Source organism: Mustelus asterias, chromosome 27, assembly GCF_964213995.1.
Source record: "Mustelus asterias chromosome 27, sMusAst1.hap1.1, whole genome shotgun sequence".
Classification (NCBI taxonomy): domain Eukaryota; kingdom Metazoa; phylum Chordata; class Chondrichthyes; order Carcharhiniformes; family Triakidae; genus Mustelus; species Mustelus asterias.
In genome coordinates, this window is record NC_135827.1 from 1,371,685 (window position 1) to 1,385,140 (window position 13,456).

At 49.0% G+C, this 13,456-nt stretch overlaps 1 protein-coding gene across 1 annotated transcript in view; it reads left to right on the plus strand.

Moving 5' to 3' along the window:
- The window catches only part of nfrkb (nuclear factor related to kappaB binding protein), an 80,902-nt gene that overhangs the window by 24,581 nt on the left and 42,865 nt on the right, over positions 1-13,456 (plus strand). The window contains exons 7-13 of the mRNA XM_078199234.1: positions 657-734; positions 2,145-2,224; positions 4,912-4,955; positions 6,291-6,351; positions 9,300-9,474; positions 11,327-11,433; positions 11,841-11,964. Coding sequence (XP_078055360.1) covers positions 657-734; positions 2,145-2,224; positions 4,912-4,955; positions 6,291-6,351; positions 9,300-9,474; positions 11,327-11,433; positions 11,841-11,964 — 669 coding nt within the window. The remainder of the gene's footprint in view (positions 1-656; positions 735-2,144; positions 2,225-4,911; positions 4,956-6,290; positions 6,352-9,299; positions 9,475-11,326; positions 11,434-11,840; positions 11,965-13,456) is intronic.

The following is a 13,456-nucleotide window of genomic DNA, read 5'->3' on the forward strand; positions in this document are numbered from 1 at the left end:
GATACTAAGGGGCAATTTAGCATGGCCAATCCACTTAACCTACACATCTTTGGAGTGTGGGAGGAAACTGGAGCACCTGGAGGAAACCGGCCTTTGTGGCATTATCCTGTCTCTATCCCTTAATGATCCTATTCCCATTGCAGCATTTTCTTTTTGGGGCGCCTGTAAAGTATTTTATTTTTCATGTCCGTTGATAATTAGTTTCATATATTCCTTTTTTCTTTTACGTTCTACTTTTTTACTTCTTTCCTTATCTCTCGGCATCATTGACTCCTCTGCTGTCTTTGTACTTTGAGCAGGCTCGAAGGGCCAAATGGACTCCTCCTACTCCTATCTTCTATATTTCTATCAAGAGGTGGCTGGATATAGCACTTGGGGCGAATGGGATGAAAGGTTATGGGGAGAAAGCAGGATTAGGCTATTGAGTTGGACGATCAGCCATGATCGTAATGAATGGCGGAGCAGGCTCGAAGGGCCGAATGGCCTCCTCCTGCTCCTATCTACTATGTTCTATGTTTTAACATTTGCCTCTTTTCTAACCCTCAGTTGATTCATTGTCTTTGTTTATCCATAGACTCTAAGTAGTGTTGAGTTTGATCTTTCCGTGTAACAGTGCTTATACAATAATATTGATGATGTAATTTGATTTGACATAGGTGGAATGTCTGCGCTTCCCACTAACTTTGCACCATATGTAAACTGCACAGAGCGAGGCCAGCAGTGGAAGTGGATTGGTGAGTTGGGGGTCGACCATCTGGGGCAGTGTGCTATCTTATATGAAGGGGCTGAACGACTCCTCCTTTGCCCGTGTTCCTTTATAGCAGCTCATTGTGTCTGACAGAATCCTCCCAAAGCATTTTACATGCACGTTACCATTACTGTGCTGTCCTTCATTGAGCAAGAAGACAAGGAATGGGAGGCTGAAATTTTCCAAGTCATTGGTTCATTGGAGTTTCCCATGGAGTTACAGCAAGGATATTAGAGTTAACAACAAATTGTTGCAAAGATTCACTCGAAAGACAGCAACAGGAAGAGGTCACAGTTTTGAGAAAGGTGGGGGGAATTGTGACTTTATTTTTAATTGGAATAAGAGATTTAATACAGGGTTCAGAAATCTTTCATGATTTTGGAAGGGCTGTTTCTGGTTAGTGAATCAGTAACAGAGGGAGGATCATCGCGAGATGAATGAAGTTAGAAGTTTTTCACACTGCGTTATGAAAATATGATTCATATTGTCCACGTAATTGAGGCTGATTTTCTACCCTTTTTGTTAATGTTCTGACGAGAGAGCTTTCATAGAATCCCTACAGTGCAGAAGGAGGCCATTCGACCCATCTAGTCTGCATCTTCTAGAACACTGCATCCAGCTCTGGGTGCCATTCTTGAGGAAGGATGTGAAGGCATTGGAGAGAATACAGGGGAGATTCATAAGAATAATTCCAGGGACAAAGAACTGTAGCTATGAGGATAGATTGGAGAGGTTGGGTCTGTTTTCCTTGGAGAAAAGAAGGCTGAGAGGAGACTTAGAGGTTTTGAATGTCTTGAGGGTAACTGACAGGGTAAATAGTGAGAAACTCTTCCGTCTCAGGAATACATCAAGAATTAGAGGGCAAAGATTCAAAATAATTGGCAAAAGGAGTAAAAGTGAAGTGAGGAAAATATTTTTCCACAGACAGTGGTTGGAGTCTAGAATGAACTTCTTGAAAGGGTAATGGAGGAAGGCTCGATCATGGAATTGAACTCTGGTGCTATGAGGCAGCAGTGCTAACCACTGTGCCATGGTTCTGCAAATAACTGGGAGTTATGCAAATAATTGGGAGAGATAACGGTGGGAAGACTAAAGAAAGCTATTATTAATATGTGGTAAATACAACTCCAGCCACATTGTTGTAAGTATTTCTGTTTCAGCATCAGTCAGACATGTCACCTTTTTCTTCAAATTGATCTTGTACTATCTTCAGTAAATTCTCTCTTTGCAAAGATGGAGCAGCCACAATTAATGAGATCAAAGCAGCTGTCAGAAAGCACTCTTGAGTCCTGCGCTATTTGTAAGCAATGTTCACAGAGATTGGTTAGTAATTAAATTGAAAGATTGCCATTACTAGCTGTTTGGTTTTAAGAATTTCCTTTTCTCTGTTGCCCAGGTTCTGGACGGGATTCCGAGAAGGAAATGACCTCATTGTGTCAGCTGTGGTTCGAGGTCAAAGATCAGACATATCCCAAGGTACACTGCGTATTGTCCAGGAGCGGGAAGATGCCAATAGATTGGATATCCCCTTTTAAAGCAGTGCAGAAATGATCGTCATTACCCTCCCTCTGAGGGCAGACCCCTCCATCTCCCTCCCTCTCTGAGTAGCCTCCCTCCCTCCATTCCCCTCCATCTCAGAGCAGCCTCCCGCCACCCTCCCTCCTGCTTCTCAACTCCCTCCCTCTCGCGCAACCTCCCTGCCTCCATTGCCCACCGTCTCTCCCTCCCTCCCTCTCGGGGGGGCGGCCCCGCCTCCCTCCGTCTCGGGGGGGCGGCCCCACCTCCCTCCGTCTCGGGGGTGCGGCCCCACCTCCCTCCGTCTCGGGGGGGCGGCCCCGCCTCCCTCCGTCTCGGGGGGGCGGCCCCACCTCCCTCCGTCTCGGGGGGGCGGCCCCGCCTCCCTCCGTCTCAGGGGGGGCGGCCCCGCCTCCCTCCGTCTCAGGTGGGGGCGGCCCGCCTCCCTCCGTCTCGGGGGGGTGGCCCCGCCTCCCTCCGTCTCGGGGGGGGCGGCCCCGCCTCCCTCCGTCTCGGGGTGGCGGCCCCGGCTCCCTCCGTCTCAGGGGGGGGGGCGGCCCCACCTCCCTCCGTCTCGGGGGGGCGGCCCCGCCTCCCTCCATCTCGGGGTGGCGGCCCCGCCTCCCTCCGTCTTGGGGGGGCGGCCCCGCCTCCCTCCGTCTCGGGGGGGTGGCCCCGCCTCCCTCCGTCTCGGGGGGGGCGGCCCCGCCTCCCTCCGTCTCGGGGTGGCGGCCCCGGCTCCCTCCGTCTCAGGGGGGGGGGCGGCCCCACCTCCCTCCGTCTCGGGGGGGCGGCCCCGCCTCCCTCCGTCTCGGGGGGGCGGCCCCGCCTCCCTCCGTCTCGGGGGGGCGGCCCCGCCTCCCTCCGTCTCGGGGGGGCGGCCCCACCTCCCTCCGTCTCGGGGGGGCGGCCCCACCTCCCTCCGTCTCGGGGGGGCGGCCCCACCTCCCTCTGTCTTGGGGGGGCGGCCCGGCCTCCCTCACTCTCGGGGGGGCGGCCCCCCCTCCCTCACTCTCGGGTGGGGGGGGGGAGGGGGCGCCTCCCTCCCTCTCGGGGGCAGCCCCGCCTCCCTCCCTCTCAGGGGCAGCCCCGCCTCCCTCCCTCTCGGGGGCGGCCCCGCCTCCCTCCCTCTCGGGGGCGGCCCCGCCTCCCTCCCTCTCGGGGCGGTCCCGCCTCCCTCCCTCTTGGGGGCGGCCCCGCCTCCCTCCCTCTCGGGGCGGCCCCACCTCCCTCTCCGGGGGGGGGTGGGAGTGGCCCCGCCTCCCTCCCTCTCGGGGGGCGGCCCCACCTCCCTCCCTCTCGCGGTGGGGGGGGGCGCCTCCCTCCCTCTCGGGGGGAGGTGGCGGCCCCGCCTCCCTCCCTCTCGGGGGGCGGCCCCGCCTTCCTCCCTCTCAGGGGCGGCCCCGCCTCCCTCCCTCTCCGGGGTGGGGGGGGGGGCAGGGGGGGTTTGCCCACTCACACTGCTACATTAGGAACTGGGTCTCTGAGGTAAATCCTTTTCTTTCCCTCAAGCAAGTTCTACATCTCCCTGTCGCAATTAACATGGAGGCTCTCCTTGAATCCAAAGAATTGGAAAGTCCTCTTGACCCTATTTCTAACTCTGATGAGGCTCAGTCAGTGGTATTAGTGCCTGTAAGTACCATGTTTTGGATTAAAGTCTCACTGCAGGATTGAACATACAGGTGAAAGCTAACGTTTCAGTTCAGCACTGAGAGGGAGTGCTGCACTGTCAGAAGTGTTGCCTTTTGGATAAGGCATTAGAATAACATCCTATAGAATCATTCAGCCCATTGAGTCTGCACCGACCACAATCCCACCCAGACCCTATTCCCGTAACACCACATATTTACCCTGCTAATCCCCCTGACAATCAGGGTCAATTTTACTTTGGCCAATCAACCTAACCTGCACATCTTTGGACTGTGGGAGGAAACCGGAGCACCCGGAGGAAACCCACGCAGACACGAGGAGAATGTGCAAACTCCACACAGACAGTGACCCGAGCCGGGAATCGAACCCGGGCCCCTGGTGCTGTGAGGCAGCAGTGCTTGCCACCGTGCAGCCCATAAACCGAGGCCCAGTCTGACATAAAAGATCACATTTACACGCTTTCAAAAAGGAGCAGCAGCCAGTATTTATTCCCTAATCAGCATCACAGTGCTGTTTGTGGGAGCTTCCTGTACATGAATTGGCTGCCGTGTTTCCTACATTACAACTGACTGGACTTCACAAGTAATCCATTACTGCTGGTTAGGTGCATTGGCCATGCTAAATTCTCCCTCAGTGTCCCCAAACAGGTGTCGGAGTGTGGCGACTAGGGGATTTTCACAGTAACTTCATTGCAGTGTTAATATAAGCCTGCTTGTGGCACTAATAAATAAACTTAACCTTATTGGCTGTGAAGCGCTTTGAAACGTTCGATAATCTTGAAAGGGTGCTATATAAAACAAGTTTCGCTTTAATCCCAATCTCCGCCTACTTTATTTTTTGAATAAAATGAATTCTTTCCTCTGGTTTGCAATCTGTGCCGGTTTTGTGATATTCGAGCACTGTCATTATTGGACTGCAGCTGCCCACGTTGGGCTCTTGAAGGGTTAATGTTGGGTTAGGGCCAAGAGGCTGTGACAAATTGCTTCTCTCTCCTGCAGGAATCTGAGGAACTCGCAGACATCACACCCCCAACGCCCAGGGTGTAAGTATCACTGAATGAGATGAGGGGTTTGGATTATGAGGAGAGGCTGAGGAGATTGGGTTTGTACTCGTTGGAGTTTAGGAGGATGAGGGGGGATCTTATGGAGACTTATAAGATAATGCGGGGGCTGGATAGGGTGGAGGCGGAGAGATTCTTTCCACTTAGTAAGGAAGTTAAAACTAGAGGACACAGCCTCAAAATAAAGGGGGGTCGGTTTAAGACAGAGTTGAGGAGGAACTTCTTCTCCCAGAGGGTGGTGAATCTCTGGAATTCTCTGCCCACTGAGGTGGTGGAGGCTACCTCGCTGAATATGTTTAAAGCGCGGATGGATGGATTCCTGATCGGTAAGGGAATTAAGGGTTATGGGGATCAGGCGGGTAAGTGGTACTGATCCACGTCAGATCAGCCATGATCTTATTGAATGGCGGGGCAGGCTCGAGGGGCTAGATGGCCTACTCCTGCTCCTATTTCTTATGTTCTTATGTTCTAATTCAGGGTTCGGGGGCCTGGGGGCTGCTGCAGATGAGAAAGAGGACTGTCAGTTGTGATGTTATCAATGCAGGAAGGGGAGAGAGTGTGAGACTGTACTCAGTGTAAAACTGCATTCACCCTCAGAATGTTATTGATTTGTAACTGACTTGACAATTGCTCAGGTGCAGGAGCTGTGTTTATGATGCTTTCAGTGCTGATTGCTTTGAGATCAATGCTAGAAACATGCACTTCAATTAAAGCAAAATTCATTTTGGATAATGAGATAAATATGAGATATTTTCAAAGCGAGGCGAGCTTCAGGCTGCACACGATTAGAAAGAGTTCCTTTGAACATAAGCGGTAGCACAGGGTGAATGATTGTCAGATCCAGTCTGCAATGTCTACTGAAAGATCAGAACACTCATACCCAGTCAGGCTCATTGCCTTTAGCCAATCCCAACATGGAGACGGAAATTCTTGCTCTATAAGGGAGTGAAAGCGTCTCGAGGATGTACAGGAAAGTAGATCAGCCATGACCTTATAAAATGGCACAGCAGGCTCGAGGGGCCAAATGGCCTCCTCCTGCTCCTAATTTGTATGTTTGTACAAGAGCTGGCTTCATTCACAGAACACGGGGAAGGGGCATGGTGAGAATCTGTGGTTCGAATCAGCAGCCTGACCCTGGGGAAGGGTTCGCGATGGGGAAGAGGGTGGCTGCAATCCCAGGATATGGTTCTGAGCTGTCCAGTGAGTGGATCCGGGTGGAGTTTCGGGGGGGGGGGGGGGGGGGGTAGCGCCGGTGATTGGGATTGGTGAGCTTCTGGTGGTTTTGATCACTGACTGGTGACATTTGTTTAATCATAGGAGAACGGACTACGTGGTGAGACCCAGTACTGGAGATGAAAAGCGAGTTTTTCAAGAGCAGGTGAGAATCAGGATTCAAATGAAAGATTTATATGAGAACAAAGAACAGTACAGCACAGGAACAGGCCCTTAGGCCTACCAAGCCTGCACAGACACATGACACTTTTCTAAACTAAAGACCTTTTGCCTCTATGCGGTCCGTATCCCTCTATTCCCTAGCCTATTCATGTATCTGTCAAGATGCCTCTTAAACATTGCTGTTGTATTGGCTTCTCCCACCACCTCTGGCAGCGCATTCCAGGCACTTACCACCCTCTTCGAAGTACAGCCAGGGTCTCGATGCTTGAATTGATCAGTGACACCACAAAGTTCTTTGGAACAAAAGGACCGTGGCATGTTTGTCCATTGATCTCTGAAGATGGAAGGGTATGTTAGTAGGGTGGTGAAAAAGGCAAATGGGACACCTTCCTTTATCAATTGAGGCATAGATTACAAAAGCAGCGAAGCCATGTTGGTGCTGTATAAAACTTTGGTGAGGCCACAGCTGGAGCACTGTGGCTCGCTACATTATATGAAGGATGTGATTTTACTGGAGAGGGTGCAGGAGAGATTCACCAGGATGTTGCTTGGGATGGAGAGAGGTTGGATAGATTTGGGATGTTTTCGTTGGAGCAGAGAAGAATGAGGGGCGATCTGATCGAGGTGTACAAGATTATGAGGGGCATGGACAGGGTGGATAAGGAGCAGCTGTTCCCCTTAGTTGAAGGGTCAGCCAGGAGTGGACACAAGTTCAAGGTGAGGGGTGGGAGATTTAGAAGGGATGTGAGGGAACACTTTTTGTACCCAGAGGGTGTTGAGAGTCTGGACTCTGCTGCCTGGGAGGGTGGTGGAGACGGGTTGCCTCACACCCTTTAAAACGTATCTGATCAAAAACTGAAGTGGACAAGCCACATAAACACAGTGGCTACCAGCTCTGGTCAAAGGCTTGGAATTCTGTGGAAAGCACAGCAGCTGCTTGATTGCTACCCCTTCCACAAACATTCACTTCTACCACAGATGAACGGTAGCAGCAATGTGTACCATCTACAAACTGCAGGAACTCACCAAGGTTCCTAAGGCAGCACCATCTAAAGTCTCATCCACTGCCATCTAGAAGGACATGGACAGCGGATACTTTGGGACACCACCAGGTGGAGGTTCCCCAAGCCAATCACCATCATGACTTGGAAATATATCACTGTCGCTGGGTCAAAATTCTGGAATTCCCTCTCTAACAGCACTGTGGGTGTACATACGCCTCGGGGACTGCTGTGGTTCAAGAGGGCAGCTCACCACCACCTTCTCGAGGGCAATCAGGGATAGGCAATAAATGCTAGTGTGGCTAGCGACACCACATCCTGTAAATGAATTTTAAAAAATCATGATACTATGCTGACTGCCTGATGATGAAGTGCATTAAGAAGTCTTCCTTTCCTGATGACTGATGTCAGACTGAGTAGCCTGTGCTTTCCAGTTTTCTTTCTCCCTCCTCTCTTTCATAGCTGTATTACATTTGCTAACTTCCAATCTGCTTGGGCCGTTTCAGATTCTAGGGAATTCTGGAAAATCGTGACCAGTGCATCTTCCAGCTCTGCAGCTATCTTTTTTAGAAACCTAGAAAGGAGGCCATCAGACGCTGGGGATTTGTCCGGTTTTAGACCCTTAAGCATGTCTAATGTTTATTTGTTGCTGATTATTAAAGACTTTAATTTCCTCACTCTCTAGCCACTCGGTCACCCTTTATTTCTGGTATGTAACTTGTGCCTTCTACTGTGAAGAGACACACAGCACTTTTGTCCAATGTCTCTGCCATTTCCTCATTTTCCACAATGATTTCTCCTGTCTCTGTCTCTCAGGGAGCAATGTTTACTTTAGCTTTTTTCTTTTTATGTACCTATGAAAGCTCTTGCGTTCTGTTTTTATATTCCTGGCACGTTTGCTCTCATATTCAGTTTCTTCCCTTTTGATCTTTGCCTGATTTTAAGCCTCTCATAGAGTCGAGCAACACCAAAATGGCCTTTCGGCCCATTGAGCCTGCACTGACAATAACTGCAACTAATGTCGCTCTAATCCTATTTTCCAGCACTTTTCCCATATCCTTGATAATTATGATGTTTCAAGTGCTCATCCAAATAGTTCTAAAAGACTGTAAGGTTCTGGCCTCCACTGCCTCCCCAGGCAGTGCATTCCAGATTTCCACTACCTCTGAGTTATTTTTTTTTTCAAATCCCCTCTGAATCTCCTGCCCCTGATCCTAAAACTATGTTCCCTCGTGATTGACCCCTCAACCAAGGGGAACAGCTGCTCCCTATTCACCCTGTCCATACCCCTCATAATCTTATACACCTCAATCATGTGTTCCCCTGCCCTCTCCCCCCGCCCCCTCAGCCTTCTCTGCTCTAAAGAAAACAACCCAAGCCTATCCAGTCTCTCATAGCTCAAATGCTCCATCCCGGGCAACATCCTGGTAAATCTCATCTGTACCCCCTCTCATGCAATCACATCCTTCCTATAGTGAGGTGACCAGAATTGCACACAGGACTCGAGCTGTGGCCTAATCAATGGTCTGTACAGCTCCAACATTACCTTCTTGCTCTTATACTCGCCTTTTAATCTAATACTAATCTGAGTGGGCCATGGATGGATAAGTTTTTGTTCCTCAATGGAATATATTTGGTTTGAACTGCTACTTTTAAATATTCACGTTATTTATCTGCTGCCATATCATTTGGCCTATTTACCTGATAAACCTTTGCCAGCTCTCCCCTCACACCTTAATAATTGGCTTTGTTTTAGTTGAGTTGTGGAGACCTCTTTGTAACCAACAAACGGCACGGCCTTCAGGAGATGGACATTTTTGTATTGAATTTGCTCTGTAAACTCCGAGTGAGATTTCTAAGCTTATTTTAGCCTGCGTTATTAAGCAGCATGTCATGGACTACAGCAAATAGTGTGTGGTTCTTTTCACAGGAGCGCCAGCGATACAGCCAGCCCCACAAAGCCTTCACCTTCCGAATGCATGGCTTTGACTCTGTTGTGGGCCCGGTAAAGGGAGTGTTTGACAAGGATCCTTCTCTCAATAAGGCACGCGAACATTCTCTGCTGCGGTCTGATAGGCCAGCCTACGTCACCATTCTGTCACTGGGTGAGATTCTGAAACTAGATTTTAGAATTCAGGATTAAGCAAGGAAGTCTGGGGAATTGTTTTTCAATAAATTTGCTTTACAAACTAGCCTCCAAAGCTTGTAGAAAATGGACTCTGTCCAGAATCAAATGGAAGGCAAATTCTGAAATACATTAAAAGACTAAATATCTGTCTTGAGTTGACGCACCCTTGAGCAGAATGGCCCACCTCCCTGCTGTATGCTGGGGAAGGGGCAATGGGGTGCAGGGTCTCCATAAACACTTTGGGAATGAGTCATTTCGAACAGTCTTTGCTAATGCCCTCTCCAATGCTCTGTGTGTGTGAGTGAGTGCGAATGAAAGTGTGGGCATTGGCCGAGGCCAGGGGATTGTGTTTAGCTCGAGGTCCCTGGACATAGGAATTAGGAGCAGAAGTAAGCAAATTCAGCCCAGCTCTGCCATTCAATCAGATCGTGGCTGATCTCTCCCTGGTCTCAGATCCACCTCGCTACCTGTTCCCCATATCCCCTTATCCCCCTTTTTATCAGAAATATATCTATCTCTCTCTTGAAACCGTTTAATGATTCAGACTGTGCTATGGGGCAGCGCGTTCCACAAATTCATAGTAGTTCCTCCTCATCTCACTTTTAAATCTACCGCCTCTCAACGTATACCTGTGACCTCTTGTTTGAGATTGCCCCATAAGAGGAAACATTTGGTCTACATTTACATTATCAATCCCTTTTAGTATTTTATAAATCTCGATCAGATCCCCCCTCATCCTTCTAAACTCCAGCGAGTATAAGACCAAACTGTTTAATCTCTCCTCATACGTCAGTCCCTTCATCCCTGGAATCGATCATAGAAATCATAGAAACCCCACTGTGCTACCGTGCCGCCGATCTGGTGAACCTCCTCTGAACTGGATTTCTGCAGATATTCTCCCCTCTGCTGAGGGCTCTAATTTACACCAGGAAATGGACTGGGGGGAAAGTATGGGATTGGGTGGAGGTGCAGGTATGAATCATAGAAATCATAGAAACCCTACAGTACAGAAAGAGGCCATTCGGCCCATCGAGTCTGCACCGACCACAATCTCACCCAGGCCCTACCCCCATATCCCTACATATTTTACCCACTAATCCCTCTAACCTACGCATCTCAGGACACTAAGGGGCAATTTTAGCATGGCCAATCAACCTAACCCGCACATCTTTGGACTGTGGGAGGAAACCGGAGCACCCGGAGGAAACCCACGCAGGCACGAGGAGAATGTGCAAACTCCACACAGACAGTGACCCAAGCCGGGAATCGAACCCAGGTCCCTGGAGCTGTGAAGCAGCAGTGCTAACCACTGTGCTACCGTGCCGCCCGAATCTTCTCCAAATGGAGAAGATGTGCAGCCACTGGGTTGTGTGAACACCTCCATGTTGCTGCCTCAAGTGTGAATAAGGTGAGTATGATGTTGCTGATTATGAACTTGTTTTATGTGGACTTGTGGAAGATTTTACACAATGAATACTTCAAATCTGAACTAAAAACTGACCATGAATGAAATGGGGCAGAATTCTCTCATCACCTGTGAGAGGAGACAGATTGATATTTTGGTGCCAGTTTTGATCGTCTCCCTGCCCCACACATATGATAAGATGCTGGAACACAGCCGCTTCTGTTTCTGGTGTTGTGTCCAGTGGAGACTCAGTATCTCAGCTCACATTCAAATTGCTGGGTTATACAAATGTCACCATGTAGTGTGGCAAGGAGCTGGCACAGTGTTTCTGTCCACAAAACCATTCACATATATCTCACCCTTCTGCCATTTCTGAGAAGCTGTTTATAATTTTGTGTGTAATGCAATGATTCATCTCCCACAGTGCGAGATGCAGCTGCCCGGCTCCCAAATGGGGAGGGGACCCGCGCAGAGATCTGTGAGCTGTTGAAAGACTCGCAGTTCCTGGCTCCCGAGGTCACCAGTGCCCAGGTAAAGGGACTGACTCAAACTGGAAAAGAATCATCTTCTTAGCTTGAATGAGGGATTGAAATATTCAGACAGACTGTGGGAAGAGGGAGTGGGCTTTGATTGTCTACGTGGTGAGGGGGGGGATCGGTAATCATGTACATGGTGGAGGGGAGCTGTGATTATGTAGATGATGGAGAACTTTGTAAGGGGAGGGGGTAGGGGGAGCTCTTGCATCCTCTAAGCAGATATGTAAACTTTAATGTATGCAGTGGGTAATAAAGTGACAGTGGAGGATCATGTGGAATTGGAGAGCTGTAACTGCTGGGATTATGTTGGCTCACTGAAAGAGGCTGTCCTTTTGTGGAATTTAACACTGGTCCCACACCTCAGCCTCCATCCCACACATATTAGCTATTATCTTTTTGCAGATTAACACAGTTGTGAGTGGGGCTCTGGACAGATTGCACTATGAGAAAGATCCGTGTGTGAAGTATGATATTGGGCGCAAGCTGTGGATCTATTTGCACCGGAACCGGAGTGAGGAGGAATTTGGTGAGTCCGCTGGTGTTCAAGTTATTTATTTGTGCATGTCGCTCTCGTTTTTGGATGAGCAAGTTTCACTTGGCCATCTTCGAACTTGGTCAATCCGCCCATCTTGCAGGGATAACGAAAGATGAGTGAGGGTCCTGTCCTGATTGCCATCGAGTGATGAGGACTGGCCCAGACTCTGCTCTGATATCCCAGCAGTCTGTGGTTGAATTGTTAGTTAACGTTGGCTGGCTCAGTTCCTACCTTAGGGATGTCCTTTTGGGAATGGCGTCTGCAGTATAGGGCCCCAGCTTCAGAGGGAAGGGCAAAAGGACCCACATGTCAGCGGTGAAGTAAGCTGACACAGCCCCACCATTCAAGCTGGCAGCTTTCATGAGATTATTGCATTGGTTGGGGAGACTCAGTGAAGGGAATATACCATTTCACGGAACTATTGAGTATCAGATTATTTGGTGTCAATGGGCAGCAGTCTGTCCTCAGTGTTGGTCTGTTGTGTGTCCAAGTCTCACTCGAGCAGGAGCACAAATTCTGGACTGAAACCCCTGTCCTGCCCCCTCGGAACTTCCAACACAACGAGGAACAGAAGAGTTCCTCCTCACGCTGGAACGTTTGATTGTGATCAGTTGGCATCCTTCCATTTGCAAGAGATGATGGGAATGTAGTCTCCAAATTTATGGGGACAGATGAGTTTGTCCTGATGTCCGAGCCAATCTGACAGCCAACATCAAATTTAAGAAAAACAGTAATTATCTGATGATTTACATCATTACTGTTTGTGGCAGCTTGCGGAGTGTAAATTGTGTTTCAGGGTCCAATGTATACTTTAGAAGCATTTAATTAGCTGCTATGCACTGGGAACGTCCTGAAGTTGTGAAATGCAGAAATGCAACTCTTTGTTTAATCTTGAAATCACCAAGATTCTGCTGACACAATGGTACTTGAATGCTCACTTGTACAATAAAGATGGTTCATCAGTTCTTCATGTTAACTCCACACTTGAGGGAATTGAAGCATTTGAGCTTTGAATTTACTGAATGGATTGATTTTTTTGTGGATTGAAAGAATCATCTATTATTAGTATAAGAGACTGAAGATATGGTTGCTAAATTTGCCAAGGAAACAGATAAGAAGTAAAGTGAGATGTGAAAAAGACACAAGGAGGCTACAAAGGGATATAGATGGTTAAGTGAGTGGGTAAACATAAGAACATAAGAAATAGGAGCAGGAGTAGGACATCAAGCCCCTCAAGCCTGCCCCGCCATTCAATAAGATCATGGCTGATCTGATAGTGGGTTTAGTTCCACTTACCCGCCCGCTCCCCGTAACCCTTAATAAGTTAAAAATCTATCTATCTGTGACTTAAACACATTTAACGAGGTAGCTTCTACTGCTTCATTGGGCAGAGAATTCCAAAGATTCATTACCCTCTGGGAGAAGAAGTTCCTTCTCAACTCTGTTCTAAATTGACTCCCCCGTATTTTGAGGCTATGCCCCC